The sequence below is a fragment of the Mustela erminea genome, chromosome 11 (genome assembly GCF_009829155.1).
Source record: "Mustela erminea isolate mMusErm1 chromosome 11, mMusErm1.Pri, whole genome shotgun sequence".
Lineage (NCBI taxonomy): Eukaryota > Metazoa > Chordata > Mammalia > Carnivora > Mustelidae > Mustela > Mustela erminea.
Window position 1 is genome coordinate 54,581,237 of NC_045624.1, and position 18,341 is coordinate 54,599,577.

General features: G+C 36.3%; 1 protein-coding gene across 6 annotated transcripts in view; it reads left to right on the forward strand.

Moving 5' to 3' along the window:
• The window catches only part of MACC1 (MET transcriptional regulator MACC1), a 93,143-nt gene that overhangs the window by 64,987 nt on the left and 9,815 nt on the right, over positions 1–18,341 (forward strand). For all 6 annotated transcript variants that reach the window (XM_032304034.1, XM_032304036.1, XM_032304033.1 and 3 more), the window contains exons 2-4: positions 503–625; positions 2,097–4,138; positions 7,828–8,016. In XM_032304034.1, coding sequence (XP_032159925.1) covers positions 511–625; positions 2,097–4,138; positions 7,828–8,016 — 2,346 coding nt within the window. In that variant the 5' untranslated portion in view covers positions 503–510. The remainder of the gene's footprint in view (positions 1–502; positions 626–2,096; positions 4,139–7,827; positions 8,017–18,341) is intronic.

Below are 18,341 nucleotides of genomic sequence, written 5' to 3' on the forward strand. Positions count from 1 at the left end.
ATCCTTGGAATTTTCACCAATTTTTTTTATAGGATCAGTAATACATTCTAGTTTTGCTTGTTGGTATTAATCCAGAGTCTAAGCATTTTTCAGTGAAGTGCTGATACATATTTTAAGATATTTAGTCCAGCATCCCACCAGAAGTAGAGGATCTATGTAGAGTATTATTAAATGCAGTTTTCTATTCTTTTTAAAGATTTCATTTATTTATTTGGGAGACAGAACAGGTAAGAGAGAGAGTATGAGCATGGGGAGGAGTAGAGGGAGAGAGAGAAGCAGATTCCCTGCTGAGCAGAGAGCCCAAGGTGCAGGACTTGATCCCCGGACTCTTGGGATCGTGATCTGAGCCTAAGGGAGATACTTAACCAACTGAGCCCACCCAGGCACACTGCAGTTTTCTATTTAAGTATGTGTGAATACTTTAAGTTTAGTTTCTCTGCCAACCTGTATATGTATGCTTATAAACATTATTTATTTATTTATTTATTTATTTATTTTGCAGGTGGAAAAATGATAACCAATAAAAGATCCCAGTTTTGCTTAGGAGGAATCTCACGAAGTAAGTCTGAAGGAAGTTTGTTTGACATGGAAGCTCAAAAATCCTCAAGAAATTTCCATGTTACAGGTACGAGAATCTATAACTTGTAATTTTTTTTTTATCCAGCATTGATAACTATTGGAAGCTTAACTCTGAAAAGAGCTACAGAAGATTAAAAGAATTATAAAATTATCATGCAAATACTTACACTATCATTAAAAAATGAGCAAAATGAAATAGCACAGTCATCAGATTATATAAATCTTCTGAGAAGGCAAAAATTCATTAAGTGATATATGCAGTAAATATAATAAATTTGGGGGTAAATGAGATCTCTAGAGGTTGAACTGGGCTAAGAAATTTTCATGAAGAGTGAAAGAATTGAACTGATCCTCAGAGGAAAGGTAAGTTTGAAGAGAGTTAGATGAAACCAGATTGAAAGAAACATGAAAATAAGAGAAATACAACTTTTATTTTTCAAATGCACATTCTAATTATTAATGTGCGATGCTTAAAACCCATTTCAATTAAGATATAGCTCTCTGTGTACTAAACAAAAAAGTCTGTCAGTTTACTTGGATTCACTTTTCAATTTTGGCTGGCCAGTTGGGCTTTTGTTTTCATGAAAGCTGTACCAGTTTCACCAAGGTCACAGAATCATTACCAATATTTATTGAGAAATGACCACGTATGAATTTCTAAACATTTAAAAATGACTAATACTTGTGAAATATATAGAAATTCCTTATGGTTCATATGTAAATATTTTCATGTGTTGCCAATTCTTAAAAATATTCACTTTCCAAAGTAATGACATGTTTTCACTTCATAGCGGTAAGCCTATTCTTTGTCATTTTAAACTTGGAAAAGCTCAATGAATTCCTTCAAATAATAAATCTAACGGTGATCTATTTTTCAATGTTCATTTTCATGAAATGTTTTTCATGAAAAAATATCAACGTTATTAAAATTTATCAGAGCAAAGCTACAGGAAATAATCTAAGAAATACATTATTGTCTAATTTGGCATATTGTTTTTTAATTACTTTGGCTATTAACAGATGCACTTGATTTTTTTACATGGGGACTATTATAAAAGAAAAACATTAAATGAATATTCTAGATATAATGAGACTGACTATTCGGTGTTTAGAAAAATTTGGATAGTTGACTGAATTATTTTGTTTGTTCAGAGGTTTTCTTCTGTGAAAATGAAACATAAAACAATAAGGCATACACGTATGTAGTCTGGGTAATTTTCAAGGAAATGTGTTCAAATGATTATTATCTAAATTTTTGAACATTTATTTGTAAATCACAGTGTCTTAAGAAAAGGTAACATTAAACATAGTCAAAATATACTGGCAGAACATTTTCTCTTTCCTCATAACTTGAAAATTTGAGCAAATTTAACATTAATTTTGTAGGAGCTATTAGATTGGAGATCAAAAAGCAAAATAAAAAGCGTTGAATTTTTAAGCTATAATAATAATTAGTTGATTGTATCTCAGGATGCCACCTCACTTTTGTTTTGTTTTGTTTTTGTCTAAATAACAAGAATCTACAGACCCAGGATTTCTTCTCCATTGGCCGGATCCTTTCACATGTCAGGGCAATAAGGCTTCCGAGGTTACAAATCCCTTCTGGAATGAACTGTCTGCTTCTAACCCGTTTTTGGATGACATAACTCAGCTAAGAAAAAACCAGAAGAGAGAGAATATTTCCATCCTGAAGGAAGATCCTTTTCTTTTTTTTAGAGAAACAGAAACTGGAAATTCTTTTGATTCCTCTGGTGATGAACTAGATGTGCATCAGTTACTCAGGCAGTCTTCCTCACGGACATCTGCAAGATCTAAAAGTGTTTCAGAACTTTTGGACATTTTAGATGACACAGCACATGCCCATCAGAATATACATAACTCTGGCCAGATACTAGAACAAGACTTAGAATGGCTTCAGAATGATAGAGAGGCTTATAAAATGGCTTGGTTAAGTCGACGCCAGCTGGCCCGTTCCTGCCTGGATTTGAATATAATTAATCAGAGTCCGGGATGGGCCCAAACACAAGTAGCAGAGACGGTGATAGTTTGCAAAGTAAGCCACCAAGGAGGGTCAGTACAATTACCTGAATCAGGTATCACTGTTCATGTGCCCCAAGGCCATGTAGCCGTGGGAGAATTCCAAGAGGTGTCTCTAAGGGCATTTCTTGAACCTCCACAAATGCTTAACCATAATCTTTCCTGCACTGTAAGCCCACTGTTGGAAATCACATTAGGCAACCTAAATACAATGGAAGCCGTTTTGCTGGAGATGAAAATAGGGGCTGAAGTGAGAAAGGATCCTTTCAGCCAAGTCATGACAGAAATGGTGTGTTTACACAGCCCTGGTAAAGAAGGCCCTTTCAAAGTGTTAAACAACTGCTATATTTATAAAGACATCATCCAAGTCAAGCTAATAGACTTGAGCCAGGTGACATACCTCGTGGTTGCTGCACAAATTAAAGCAATTCAATCACCAGCTGCCACCATTTGGGATTGTATCCACAAAACCACCTCCATTGGAATTTATGGGCCCAGATATATTCATCCCAGCTTCACTGTTATTTTCACAGTTTGTGGACATTGTTACATGCCAGGAAAGCTTACAATCTCTGATATGAAGAAGGGTGCAAAAACCACATCTCCAGTTGTGTTTCAGCTCTGGGGGAAGCATTCGTTCTTACTTGACAAGCCACAAGATTTAAGTATTTCTGTTTTTTCATGTGATCCTGATTTTGAAGTAAAGGCAGAAAGAGAAAGGAAAGAAATTAAACAAAAGCAGTTGCTAGCAGGCGAAGTAGTTCATCAGCAGTTTTTATTTTCCTTAGCTGACTCCAGAGAAATGCACATATTTGTTTTCCGTGTTCAGGTGGAGCCTCCCAATGGTAGAGCAGTTACACAGTTCTTTGTCACTACACCTGACCCAGCTCCCAACCTTAAAAGGCTCTCAAATCAGTTAGGCGATTTGCAGGAAGAGAAGAAAATCAAGTCTGCTCCATTATTGCCAGCAGTGTGTGTGAAATACCCCACATTTCAAGATAAAAAAATGAACTTTACCAACTATGGGATAACTGTGAAGACAGTGCTAAGACAAAAAAAGATTGACTACTTACTTGAGTATTTCAAAGGGGACACAGTAGCTCTTATTGGAGAGGGTAAGGTAAAAGCCATTGGGCAGTCCAAAGTGAAAGAATGGTATGTGGGAGTCCTGAGAGGTAAGGTTGGGCTTGTACACTGCAAAAATGTCAAGGTGATTGAAAAAGAACAAGTAATATCTATGTCCAATAATGTTTTCACAACCAGAAATCTTCTCGAACAAATTACCCTACCCTTTAAAAAACTGACTTACATCTACTCTGTTGTATTGACTTTGGTGTCAGAAAAAGTTTATGATTGGAAAGTTTTAGCTGAAGTCTTGGGTTACTCACATCTGGCACTAGAAGGCTTTGACCAAACACAAGCTGACAAAGAATCAGAAAAAGTTTCCTATATTGTAAAGAAGTTAAAGGAAGATTGCCATGCAGATAAAAATACCAGGAAGTTTCTTTATGAACTTATTGTGGTGAGTATTGCTTGTTCACAGTAATTTGTTTACTGTAGGGAATTTTATTAACTTGGGAATATTTATAGAAACATATGAGAGAAGTTAAAAAATTCTCAGCAGTTTCAAATAAACTAAAGTTACTTTATAGTAAATATAGATATTTTCTTACAAGATCATATAATTGATTTCTTAGTTTTAAAATTCAAGTGTGATTTTTCCCAGAAACTAGGCTCCCGAGGATCATCTTTCAAAGGAATATTAAAGTTCTGTTTGTGCTAGAATACAGCAGTTAAGGGATCTCTTCTCTTCCTCTCTCAAGTAATTGAATAGCTCTTAAAATATCAGAGCAGCTCCAATAACACGAAAATAAATAAAGGCAAATAGTCAGGGTCCCTGGGTTACTCACCTTGGTTAAGAATCAGACTCTTGGTTTTGGCTCAGGTCATGACCTCGGGGTTTTGAGATTGAGCCCCTGTGAGATTGAACCTGTAGTCTGCTTGTCTCTCTGCCTCTGCTTGTGGCCCCTGCTCGTACTTTTCCAGGGTGACTGAGTGGCTCAGTTGGTTAAGTTTCTGACTCTTGATTTCAGATCAGGTCATGATCTTAGGGTCCTAGGATTGAGCCCCCTGTTGGGTTCTGTGCTCTGAGTGGAATCTGCTTGAGATTCTCTCTTTCCCTCTCACTCTGCTCCTCCCCCCTCTCTCTAGATCTCTCCCTAAAAATAAATAAATAAGTCTCTTTTTTTAAAAAAAAAAAGCCAATTTAAACAAGATTAATTAACTTGTCCATTCTTATAGGTCCACTATTTAGTTGTTTTTTTTTTAATTTGCAGTGTTTTGTTTTTAAAACATATTGGCAAAATTTAAAAACCCATATTATCAATGTCTGCACTTTATCAGCTTAATATTCTTCTCATGTGTGTGATGCATCACAACCCAAAAAGTGATATTGCTAACTTTCTTCTTAATCTTAATGTTTTAATAGAAATTTCAGGATCTTTTTTTTTCCCCCCACGATAGCATTTACCTCAGTGTAAGGCTCAGTGGAGAGTTATAAAGAAGTTAAAGACCTGGTTTACCTTTAAAGTGGAAATACAGTATTTTATAAAAGTAAAGAGAAAAACCAAAAGTATATTCCTAAAAGTGGTTACAATATAAATGTATAAATAATAATAATGATAGCTAAGAATGCTGTAGCATTCTGTATGTGTTTGACCCTGTGTTGAACTCTCCATACACATCTCTCACTTAGCCAACAACTCTTTGGAGTAAGTGTAGGAGCTTCATCTTACCAACAGACTCTTGGAAGGCTGGGAAACTTGCCCAAGATCCCACAGTTGGTTAGCATCAGAGACAAGGTTTGAGACCTTTTTGGTTCCAAAGCCACCCTTAAAACTACTCCACTTTCCTAAAACAGTTATGAGTGTGTGTGTGTGTGGTATGGTGTAGAAGCTTGTGTGACTTAGATGTATTGGTGTGTAGTTAATACTGCTGTAACTGTGCAAGGCCAGTACCCTGTGAGAGATGGGTAGGATTACCCAGGCGGGTTCACAGAGAGGAGGACAGCTCTCATCCAGGTTCATGTGGAGGAGAGAGATTTCTGGAGAAGAATTTCCTTTGAGACACTAACAATAATTTAACAAGAAATTATATATATATATATATATATATATATATATATATATATATATATAAAACACATTTTCTTTTCTTTATCATTTTTATGATTCTACAGTGATACTGACAGGGTTAAATTTTCCAAGCCCCAGTATCCGGTGTTTTATGACAGTGTTCTGGGTTCTCCACCGAGGAATTCAGAGTCATTGGCTGATCTACCTGCTTGAAGCTGCATGTGCCTTTTACAGCAGCTCATTACCTCTCATTATCTCTGCATTAGCTCATGTTCAGCATGGACTCATGAAGGCTTGATTTGAAACTTGCTTTCTTTGTTCTCTTAGTGACAAAAAAAAAAAAAAAAAGGTTATTTTGGTCAAATGGCTTGGAAATTTTAGCCTAATCATATCTGCTTTATATTGGTATATACTAATTAAGTGAGTGGCTTTGGTAACTAACTGAACAGTGCTGATGGAGAACTCACTCAAGGGAGCAGTTCCTGAAAACTCATACCACAGCTCAGTGAAGGTTTCAGGGTTTCTATGGATGGAGTTTGGGCCTGGTTATCTGACCAGAAGATGATGGAGCATGGGGTATAGAGGCCATCTCTTGAAACTTTATCTGCATAATAAGTATGTGTTTTTCTTGAGTTATGTATTAAGTTGGAGAGCCGGAAGGGAGCTAATAAAGACTGTGGGTTCAAAAAACCCTCAGACATATCTAGACATTGAGACTGGTTGTCCTCATATATTTGACACTTGACATTTCCTAAAGGCACTTGGATATCTGATTCAATTTTCCTAGAGATTGTAGGCATCTAGAGAAGGTGGTATTACCACTGTATCCATTTTAAAAATCATTAAACAGTGATATTTTGTGACTTATCTAAAGCCCTATACTTTGTGGTATTGGATTTTAAATTCAGATTGTGTAACTCCAAGTACAGATTTCCTTTCCTTAAAACAAGAAACTAGAATAAGCATTGCTAAAACCATTCCACGATTTACTTAAAGCACCTTCCAGGGCCTCCTGGCTCAGTGCTGCTTTTCTCCTGAGATCATAACTCCTCACCATAAATTTATGGACCAATACGGTCAATGTATAAAAACCATGGTGGTCTTTCTAATGCTTCCAGAGCCATGAATATTCTATGGACTTTACTAGTTGCCTTACTTGGTCACTCATTTTTACATATTGTTTCATAGTGATGGATAAAGCTTTTTAGTGCTGTTAAATGACAAGGCGCTACCACACATGTTTCTTTGCTTGTTTTAACAGGGAAGAGATATAAATAGGTCTAATTCCATGTTTTAAAAATATATTCATGGCAAAGGAAAACTCATAGATTTGTTTGAAATATGCATGGTGATTGACAAAGCTCAGATGCCTTACTAAGGAGGGAAGGGAAGATTCTCTGGTGGGTTTCCATTTTGCATCGTTGAGGACCAAGTGTTTTATCTTTAATACGTTGTGGTTCTATTTAACACAGTTAAACTGGTGCTGAAGGGAGATAGTTAATTTTCTGAAGCCATAAATATCTACAGCTTTGTTCAAAGTTGTAGGAGTATCTCATTTTTGTGCAAGAGGCATCATTCTGGGGAGTTTTAAATCACATTTTGATGGAAAGTAGAGTAATATTTACCAGCACCAGTGTGCTTATTCTTTAGAGAAATCCTGTAGCCAATTCTCTGGTAAGGAAAGAAATTATTTTTTTGCAGAGTGAATAATCATCCCTGGGTTGATAAATTATAGACTGCTAGAACCTCAGGGTATCTTTGTAAGTGTCTAGTTAAACTTCTTCCTTTTCCAATTAGGATATTAAGAAACATATTAGTTGAGTGGTTTACCCAAGGCCCTATAATTAGTCACTGATTTGGGCTTAAATCTCCCCTAATTTTGGTCTAGTCATATCCTCTGTACTTTGCTGATTGGATTTGCTTAAAAGTAAATCAGTTTTTTGAATTTTAGAAACCTCAAATATACATGTGGTGAGAAAGATGATGCCAGTTTCTAGAAAATATAATGAAAATTTTTACTTATAGGAGAAAGCCCAAATTAGTTGATTTTAACTATGATATGTAATTGTTGCTGCAGGCTCTGTTGAAGATGGATTGCCAAGGGTTAGTAGCACATCTCATCCAAGAGGCTGCTATTCTGACTTCAGCTGTCAAGCTTGGAAAAAGCTGGAGGGAACTAGCTGAAAAGTTAGTACAACTCACAAAGCAACAGATGGAAGCATATGAAATTCCTCACCGAGGAAAAGCTGGAGATGTTGTTGCTGAGGTAAGATTTCTCTTCGTCTAATCAAATAATAAAAATTACAGATCAAGTAAATCAAATGTAATCAAGTCTACACCATATACATGGATTAAATGAGGGAATGTCTAGAGGATCCACTAACTGAAGTCACTGCCCCCATAACCATTAACATTATCTGAAATATACACCCATCACTCTTCAAAGGCATCAAGAACCTTTAAAATACATTGATGTTTCTTCTATTGCATGTTAACATGGTCTTTGCTCAAATAATTGGACCAAATTGGATAGCTAGTCAGTCAGTAAGCAGGGCTATAAGAACTTGAGGCAGGAACAGATAAACTTTGATGGGAGGAAATGGGGCCAAATCAGAACAAAGGCATTGTTCAGAACAATAAGCATTTATCAGCCTTAGTCACAGAATTAGTCATTTGTAATAAATAATGTTTAGTGACAAGCATTAAGGAAGTGGATGATGTGGGGTTACTGGTAATGAGAACTAGAAACATCTAAGAGCTTCCTTACCTCTTTCACAATTTTGTATACAGCAAGACCTATAGACATCAAATACAGAAGAACAACACTTTCTGCAAAGTAAATATTCTCCATGCAACTATTTTTATTAATATTAAAACAAATGTATATTGGTCGACCTAATTAGGTAAATATTTTCTCTATTTATCATAAAGAAAGTGAGTCCATTTTAATGGACTTAAATGGAAGTATTCCAGTGATGATCACATATAAAATGTTCTTTATCTTTCTCACATGAGTGAAAACATTTCCAGGATATTTCAGTTAAGGAAAGGTGGTCTTGGATTAGATGATGACTTGGTAGGAGGCAGAAGCCATGTTCCCCATTTCCTATTTGGGCATAGAGCTGGGTTTTAATTTCTTGAGAAAATTTTCTTATTTTGAAACAAAACAACTATGCCAGCTGGATAAGCAGAACAAGACAACCTTTCCATGAAGCCAAATCAAGTCAATTGAATCCCAGCAGCTGCAGTAGAAGCTTCAGAGTTCCTGGAGCCTGGCTCTCCAGCAAGGACTCCCATAAAGAGACACTTTAGCCAAGAGCATCCAAGACCTATTTCCCCCTTATAGATTACATCCCCTTTACAGACTACATTTATCTTTGTACACTGAAAAGGACATTACAACCTCCAAATGAGTTTTTAGTGTATGAGCTAAAAGACAACAAACCTTTAATAAAGAGGAAAAAAAAAAGACAACATTATGAGGGATATACTATTCTGATATTTAAGTGAAATTGATTAAAAAGCTGTCTAATTGAGATATCACCACCTAACAGAATGGCCAAAATCCAGAACACTGATGACACTGAATGCTGTCGAGAATGTGGAACAATAGGAACCCTCATTCATTGCTGGTGGAATGCAAAATGGTAATGGCCACTTTGGAAGACCCTTTGGCTGTTTCTCACAAACAAAACATAGCCCCTTACTGTACCATCACTCAGTCACAGCCCTTGGTAGTTATCCAAACGAGTTGAAAACTTTTGTCCACACAAGTCTGTAGGTATATGGGTAAATAGACTGGCGCACCTATCGCTTCTCGGTCTTTTGGCTAGGATTAAGTGTAAGATACTGGTGCATCTAAACAATGGAATATTATTCAGTACTAAAAAGAAATGAACTACCAAATTGTAAAAAGACATGGAAGGACTTTAAATGCATATTACTAAGTGAAAGAAGCCAATCTGAAAAAAACCCTTTACACTGTATGATACCAAATATATGACATTCTGGAAAAGACAAAACTATGGATGGAGACAGCAAAGAGATCATAAGTGGTTCCCAGGTGTCAAGAGGGAGAAATGAATAGGCAGAGCACAGAAATTATACTAAGTGAAAATACTCAATATAATATCATAGTGATGGATATATGTCATTATACATTTGTCTAAACCCACAGCTTATACACCACCACAAGTGAACCCAGGGTGAACTGTGGACTTTAGGCAATTATAATGTATCACTGTAGATTCATCAACTGTAACAAATGTACCCCTCAGGTGGAGGCTGCTGATAATGGGGTAAGCTATGCATGTGTATGAGTGGGATATACTTGGAAAATCTCTATACTTTCCTCTCAATTTTTCTGTGAACCTAAAACTACTTTAAAAATGATTCATTTTTAGGGGCGCCTGGGTGGCTCAGTGGGTTAAACCGCTGCCTTCGGCTCAGGTCATGATCTCAGGGTCCTGGGATTGAGTCCTGCATCGGGCTCTCTGCTCAGCAGGGAGCCTGCTTCCCTCTCTCTCTCTGCCTGCCTCTCCATCTACTTGTGATTTCTCTCTGTCAAATAAATACATAAAATCTTAAAAAAAAAAAAAAAAAGATTCATTTTTAAAAAGTTGCCTAGTTGAAAGCCAGACTTTTTTTCTTAGTAAGGCTTTGTTTTAAAAAAAGGTTTTCTTGAGAATTATTTACCAGAGAGTTACTTACTCTCTCAGGTTTCTTAAACATCTAACTTCTCTCTAACTGTGATTGTTTATATTTTGTCTTCCCCCAAATCTTGACGGAAGCCAACAAACAGCCTACTTTTCCATTATTCACTTTTGCACAGTCCAAATCGTAAATGACTAAGTCTATGTCTGAGTTTGATAAAATACTCAGAAGCAGGAAGGGAAGTTCCTAGATGTCTTTCTAGAGGTTATCATTCAACTAACTGTGGCAAGGCTAACAATCATCACTCTGATCTGTGTTAGTAAATGCTTAGAAAATTATGCATGGTATATCCCAACTTATAGGAGTCTTTACCTGTTAGGCCACTTAAACCAAAGGGTAATGTATGCTAATTTTTTGCAGCTGTACAATTATTTTTCTCTCAGGAAGGAGCTTATTTTTAAATATGATCAGTTTACAAGTCAAGAAATGATTTCAAAACATGCTGATATTAGTTCTGGGTAGAGTGTGCAGAGGGAGGGAACCAGCATCGGGGCAGGGAGATATGAGGCCTGGTGGCTCGTTCCCATGCGGCTTCCCTTTCCTTTATCTCACTTCCTCAGAGGGCACACTTCCCAGCAATTCCTCTCTATGTGTGCCAATGTCTACAATTGGGCTCTTTCACTCACTTTACTTCTTCTTCAATTTCTGCCTTTTCCTTTTCTTCTATTTTTATTCTATCTCAAAGACAGTTATCTGGCACTTACTGTGGGCCAGACACTGCTCCAAGAGCATCACAAAAATTAATCCTTATTTAATCCTTTCAACAAAAACTTTTGGGGCAGATACTAATACTATCTAAGATGCAGAGAGGCTAAGTAACTTGTTTAAACATATAGAGCTAGGAACTCTTAGAACCAGGTTTGGAGCATAGACTTTGGCTTTGGGGCCCTTGTACTTTAACTATACTCTGCCCACCCACACCAAATCCACCATGGTGGCTGAGTGGCAGGGCCAGATGTAGTCAGGACTGTGGGGGTTAAAGGACTCATTTCACTTTTTCTTTTTCTTTTTTCAAGCCGTCATATGATACTACCAAAATTTGCCTTTACATTTTCATTAAACTTCAATCTAATTAAAGAATAGAGATTATTCGTAGTATGTCAGATTTTCCTTGAGTACTTTTGCCCATTTCTCATTCTTTTATGAGGTGAAAAAGAAAAGCTTCTCTCTGGGGGCGCCTGGGTGGTTTAGTTGCTTGAGTGTCTGCCTTCAGCTCAGGTCATGATCCCAGGGACCTACGATTTGAGTCCCACCTAGGCTCTGTGCTCCGCAGGAGGCCTGCTTCTCCCTCTCCCCGTCTGCTACCCTGCCTGCTTCTGCTTTCTCTCTCTCTCTCCCTGTCAAATAAATAAAATCTTTTTTAAAAATAGTGAAAAAAGAGAACCTTCTCTCTGGAGACTTCTGAGAGTGTCACTTTTAAACTAACTATCTCTCTTAGTTATAAAAAATGTTACTCAACTTTTCCAGTGAAATTTCATTTTCTACATAAAAGCAAAACTTGGAATCTGATTCTGAGGGCAATATGTTTGTCAGAGTATTTCTTTTGAGAAGAAAATACATTTATGCTATATAGAGGTGTTTAATCATTGCCAAGGTTCTCCTGTGAAAGTTAATGAAAATTCATTGGAGTTTTTCTGAAGGTATTTAGAGCTTTAACTCAAAAAACAAAATCAACAAAATACCAGAAAAATAGCCTATTTAAAGAAAATTGGATTTTACAAGAGGAAATGCTGGGGATGTCAGAGCTAAGATATTCTCTGGCCTAAATTGCATACTCTTTATCTATCCTTCTGAGGATTAATAGTATATATGACACATTTCCTAGCAACTGTCTTCCATCGGCACCTGCCTAACAATAAAGGATATGCTCTTTCCATCTCATTCAATAAGAGCAATTATTTACCAAGGACACTAAAACATCACTTCTTCTAATCAAATTACCTTCTACCCCACTGGGCTCCACCTCAGCCACTGACACAAATAAGCATGTCAAGGCTGATTTTTTATTTCTGACCTGCCAGAATGGGCCACCCTAACTATGGACGCCCGAGGAAGTCAGCATTGCTAATTGTAATTTATTCTCATACCAGAAACTACTCACCTATAGAGTTATGACTGGCACTGTGTATTTATAAGTCTTTTTGTAGTCAACACTCAGTCAGTGAGGATCTGATTTTCTGTTTTATCTTCTAGCTATAACTTTGTCCCTCCTCATTTTTGCCTGGCAGCTATAGTGCTCCAAGCACTTTATTGTAGGTCTAGATTAAAATGACAAAGTAGTTATTCCTCAAACCGCTAATTTTATTTATTTTTATAGATGAATAAAAATTCTATATGGAATTCTTCCTACTTATTTAGTATATTTCCTCTGAATCCTTACTCTCAGTATTTAATTCATCTGTACACTTAACACATTTACTAGGACTATCAGTTCTTAATACTGGAGCATTAGGAGCTACAAAAATCATAGACAGAATGAAATATGTGACTTTTTTTCTCTCTAAGCCAAATTTTATTTGGCCTGGGAATTGAGATAAACTTTTATTTATTATTTATTTTTTTAAGAGAGGGAGGGGGGAGTCAGGGGCAGAGGAAGAGGGAGAGAGAATCTTAAACAGGTTCCATGCCCAGCACAGAGCCAGATGTGGGGCTCAATCCTACGACTCTGAGATCATGACCTTATCCAAAATCAAGGGTCAGTTGCTTAAATGACTGAGTCACCCAGTCACCTCAATATTTGAGGTGTTTTATTTTAAAGAGGCATATGATTTGATGCTGAAATAAATGAAAATGAAAATGGTAATAGTTGTTGCAGTTTATTGCATGTTTACTGTGTGTCGGCTAATCATTATGAACATTTTCTTTATTTCATTTATTTTAATAGACTTTGTAAAGAAGCCATTCTAACTTTTGACTTTTCACAATATGCTGATAGTGAATGCATTTATGTAAATTATCCAGAATTACATGGTTATTAAGTATAGAACTGGGATCCAGACCCAGATATGTTTTACACACAGTCGTATCCACCCTGCACAATAGATGATAACTCCTTTCAGAATTAACTAAATAAAAGAAGATCAAAGTGGGAAAAAGCTGTCAGCAGACACATCCTTGTCCTGAAGGATGGGTAGCATTTGAATAATGGGAAAGGATTGGAAGGGGATTTCAGTGCTTCTGGATACCAATGACTTCTAGAGACTACTGAGGAGAATATGCAGACTGGAGGAAGGTACATTTTAGTAAATATTGGAAGATATGGGTGGAAATATTGGTCAGAGCGACATATATTTGAAGTCAATAGAGTCTTTAATGACTGCCAGAGCAAGTGGTTAAGACTCCTGGTCTGGATTCCTTGTCCAACTGTATCATCTATTAACCCTAAGAACTTCAGCAAGTTACTGGACATTTCTAGAAGTTTTTTCTTTTTTAATTGCTAAATGAGGTAAAAAATACTATCTTGCTCATCAGATATTTGGAGGAATAAATGAAACAATATATGTGAAATATTTGGAACAATGATTTGCCCTTTGCAATAAGGGCAAATTATTTTGACTAAGAGGTGAATTTGACAACTGTGTGATTCTGAGTGATTTTAGAAAAGGAAATAAAGTATAGTAAGTTTTTAGTAATATGGCTGAGAGTAACTGTAGAAAGAATATAGGTAAGGGAAGGGTGCCTGGGTGGCTCAGCGGGTTAAGCCTCTGCCTTCGCCTCAGGTCGTGATCTCAGGGTCCTGGGATAGAGTCCTGCATTGGGCTCTCTGTTTGGCAGGGAGCCTGCTTCCTCCTCTCTCTCTCTGCCTGACTCTCACCTACTTGTGATCCCTCTCTGTCAAATAAATAAATAAAATCTTAAGAAAAAAAAGAATATTATAGGTAAGGTAAAAGTCAGCAATGATTTCAAGGTTTCTCTTCTGAGAAACTGGCAGAATGATAATGCATGGGAACAAATGACAAAAAATAATCTTGGCTGGTCAGCTTTTTTTTTTTTTTAACCAGTTTAACAACATTTAATTTTCCTTGGAAAATATCTCTTGCAAAAGATGAAAGGCATGTCCTTGAATTCTTGTGATTTTCTGGCTCACACAGCAAGTCCTAGATTCTGCTTACAGGGATGTGGTATTGTCCTCTTCTAGCCTTGGTACCTGAATGTGTGGTTTGATGGATTTTTACAGAAAGAGATACATTTATAATTTCTTAAAAAATGGGAAAGTGTTTTGTGGAAATTCATCTGCCAGTGGTAAAATGTGTAGAATAATTGCTTAATTCTGCATTGTTTGTGCTAGGTATTTGGCACAGTGACATAATATTTTGATTATCATAGTCTATTTTGTACAATACTATAATGCTTGTTGCTGCCATCTTTAATTTCAAAAGATACTCCATTTTTTGAAAATGAAATAAAGAAAAAAATCACATTGTAGTGGAATTTGTTACCATATTTGCATGATCTTTGGTTTAATTCTACCTTATATGTCTTATTACACACTGAAAATCAAGTAGAAATAATAATCATATTAATAAATATTAGTTAAATATTATAAAGATATCTTAAAATGAATTTAGAGACATCAATATTTGATTTAGATTTAAATTTTTTTTAGATTCTTTTTTTATTAAACTTTATTTTGAGGGATCACAAACAGCAAGGAATTTTGGATGACCAGAGTCCAGCTAACATGGAAATCAGCTTTTAACATTGAGTATAATAAGATGTAAATCTGCTTAACATTGAAATAAATCCGTGGCTATACTTTAATGAAATGCCCCTGAATTTATAGCTAGGTGACCTGACTTATGTTCCTGGTTAGTAAGTTAGTGACATAGTGAGAATGGCTTGTCCAGTAGGTTCTCCTGAGATGTTAGACTGTTCTGAGTAGATGCACTGGCAAGGAGTGTGTCCTCCATCTTCCTGTGGCTTATGTTTAATTCCTGATGATTCAGGTGGTTATTCCTAGACAAAGTGGAGCTGGATGTATGCAAAGAGAATTTTCTAAGAGAATCTTATATCAAGTTTTAACCAAGCACCATCTCCTTTCTGAAGAAATAGGGACCCCCCCATAATATGTTAGCCTCCTTTCTTTCTGAAGATAATTGTAGCCTCATCTTCAACAATATTTAGGTAGTTATGAATTACAGGTGATAGAATGCCCACTTGAATATTAAAGATGATGTACTGAATATAGAACACATGCAATAATCGTTAATAAGGCAAATTTGCCTTAATACTTCTTCAGCTAATTATACTTAAAATGAGACATTGCTCCTAGAGTTTTATGAGGAAAGTAGGTGGGTTATGAATCTTTTAATGTGGCAAAATGTAATTATCCAAATGTAGTTAACCAATTGCATTCTTTATGCTATTCATGTTTTACAAGCTAAAAAAAGACATAGAATGCTGTGCTCAGATCTGAATTGCTTTTATTCATGTTGCATTTCATTATCTAGAGCATTATCTAATGAGTCTTTTTGGCTTCTGGGACCAAGCTCTCTAAATTTGGAAAACTATTCTTTAAATCTTTATTCCTGTTTCATTTCTTTTAACATCTCACTACTTCTTTTATTGTTCTTTTACTCTTTTCTTTGTCCTTTAATACCTGGAAGATAAACCAAAGATATAATTCTTTTACACAAACGCCAGGACTTTGGAAACTACTAACCTTCACTAGGTTAAACGCTTACTGCTGCTGCTGCTGCTTACAGAGGGAGATCAAAACACACCTCTGAGGGGCGCCTGGGTGGCTCAGTGGGTTAAGCCTCTGCCTTCGGCTCAGGTCATGATCCCAGGGTCCTGGGATCGAGCCCCACATCGGGCTCTCTGCTTCGAAGGGAGCCTGCTTCCTCCTCTCTCTCTGCCTGCCTCTCTGTCTACTTGTGAGCTCTGTCTGTCAAATAAATAAAATCTTTAAAAAAAAAAAACACACCTCTGAGAAATTAATAGCTCCAAGCTTTTCTCAGCCTCATGTTTCCTAGTCAAAGATGAACCCATAACATAAGGAAGTTAACCTTCAAAAAAATCTAAGAGTGAGGGAGTCAGAGTGAGGCCTGTGTGTCCAGTAACTGTAACAGTGATGAGAAAGCTGTGAGAATTTGTTTTGTGGTTAAGAAAAATTCAGCAAAAACAAACTCTCAGGAGCATGTTCAACTTTTGATTTGTTTAAGCATTAGTGCAGAGATTCGGCATATCATCCCTTAAATCATAACACTGAACACAAGCGGGAGAACTATTTCAGCAGAAGAGCTATTTCAAACAGCTGAAGAGATAGAAGATAACATAAACCTGGAAGAGAGCTAAGCAGTCCACAGTCACTTCCAGCTTTTGGAGGACTTAGGTCATCCTGGAAAGAAAATTGTTTATTCTACTTATTTTATTCATTCAAACATTTCCAGAAAAAAGTAACTTTATTTTCTCTTTAATGATACAAAGCTGAAAATACTTTGTGGCTTTTAATGTGTATTTTTGGACACAGTTTCATGAAGTCTGTAGTTAAATTAATGTACGCAAATTTTCCCTTTTGTCTTTGCCTTCGATAGTACGTGTTCACTTGCTGAATAAGGAACATAGAATGGCATAGAAAGAAGTGCCGAAGGAATAAAAGTGTAAATATTTAAGGACTTGAGTCAAATATCACAAAGCTATGCCACAAAAGGACAGCTGATTATTTATTGCATTGATGGAAGCTGGATTTTTGTCATGCTTTGTAAGGCATGGTGTAAAAACTCCTAACACTGATGATTGTGACCTCTCCATGTGGTGTCACTGAACTTGCAGTTGGGAGATTATGGGAACAACAGGCTCTAAGAAGCTGCTGTGAGCTGAATGTCTTTTCTGGGATGCTATCGGTCCTTGACTTTTGCACCATAAAGTACCCTACTTCACTGTCTATTACTCTGACACCAGGTTCTCTCCATCTTTTTATTGCTTCTATTTCTTATTCGTGATCCCTAACTGTAGACTTAATTGAGGGTTAAATTTTCCATCCCTTCATTTTCTTCCCTGGCATTTTTCTCCATTCATGATTTCATCATCACTTTAACTCTTGGCTGCTCCCTGGAGGTCGTATCTCTATTCTAATGTCTTACTGAAGCTAGAGATACTTCCTCCTTCACCTCATATGCAGTAAGGCTAAAGCTAGATTCCTAATCTTTCTCTTATCCCCAAATTACCCATTCATATCCTATTAAAAAGTGTTAAATGCAAACTATACTCCAGACATTTCAGGAGGTGCTTTGGACATAAACCTGGAAATTATTATCTATATTTTATAGAGTGCAAAATACAAAGCTCAGATACTTGGATTAATTTACTCAAATTGACCCATCCAACAGGGAATGTAACTCAGAGGTCAACCCAGAACTCTGACACCAAAACCTGTCTTTCTTTCTATTATACCATAAAGCTTCTCAATCAATGGAACTATCATTTTTTTATTACACTAAATGAAAATATGAAAGTAATTTTTTGAGTTTTTCTTAACTGTTAGTAGTGACCAAATCCTGTCTAATCATACATTGGGCCAGAGTTTGCACAAATATCTCTCTCCCTTCTGTGCTAAGAGCTTCTAAAATCCAGCCATGCCATACTCATCATTTTATTCCTTTCTGTAACAAAATTCTTTATAGTGGTAGCTGCTCAAAATTTCTTGATTTAATAAGTGATATAATTAATTAATGAACAACAATGCATCTTGAATATATTCATTGTGTTTGTGCTACATTAGTCTTTCTCTGTTATCTCTATTGAGAGCCATGAATGATGTTTTATGTAGCAGATCAGATTTACACTAAAGGGATATTCAGGTTTAGTTTGCTGCAAAGAGAAACAAAAATGGAATGCAATATATACTCATTGTAGTATAAATCATGAAATTCACCA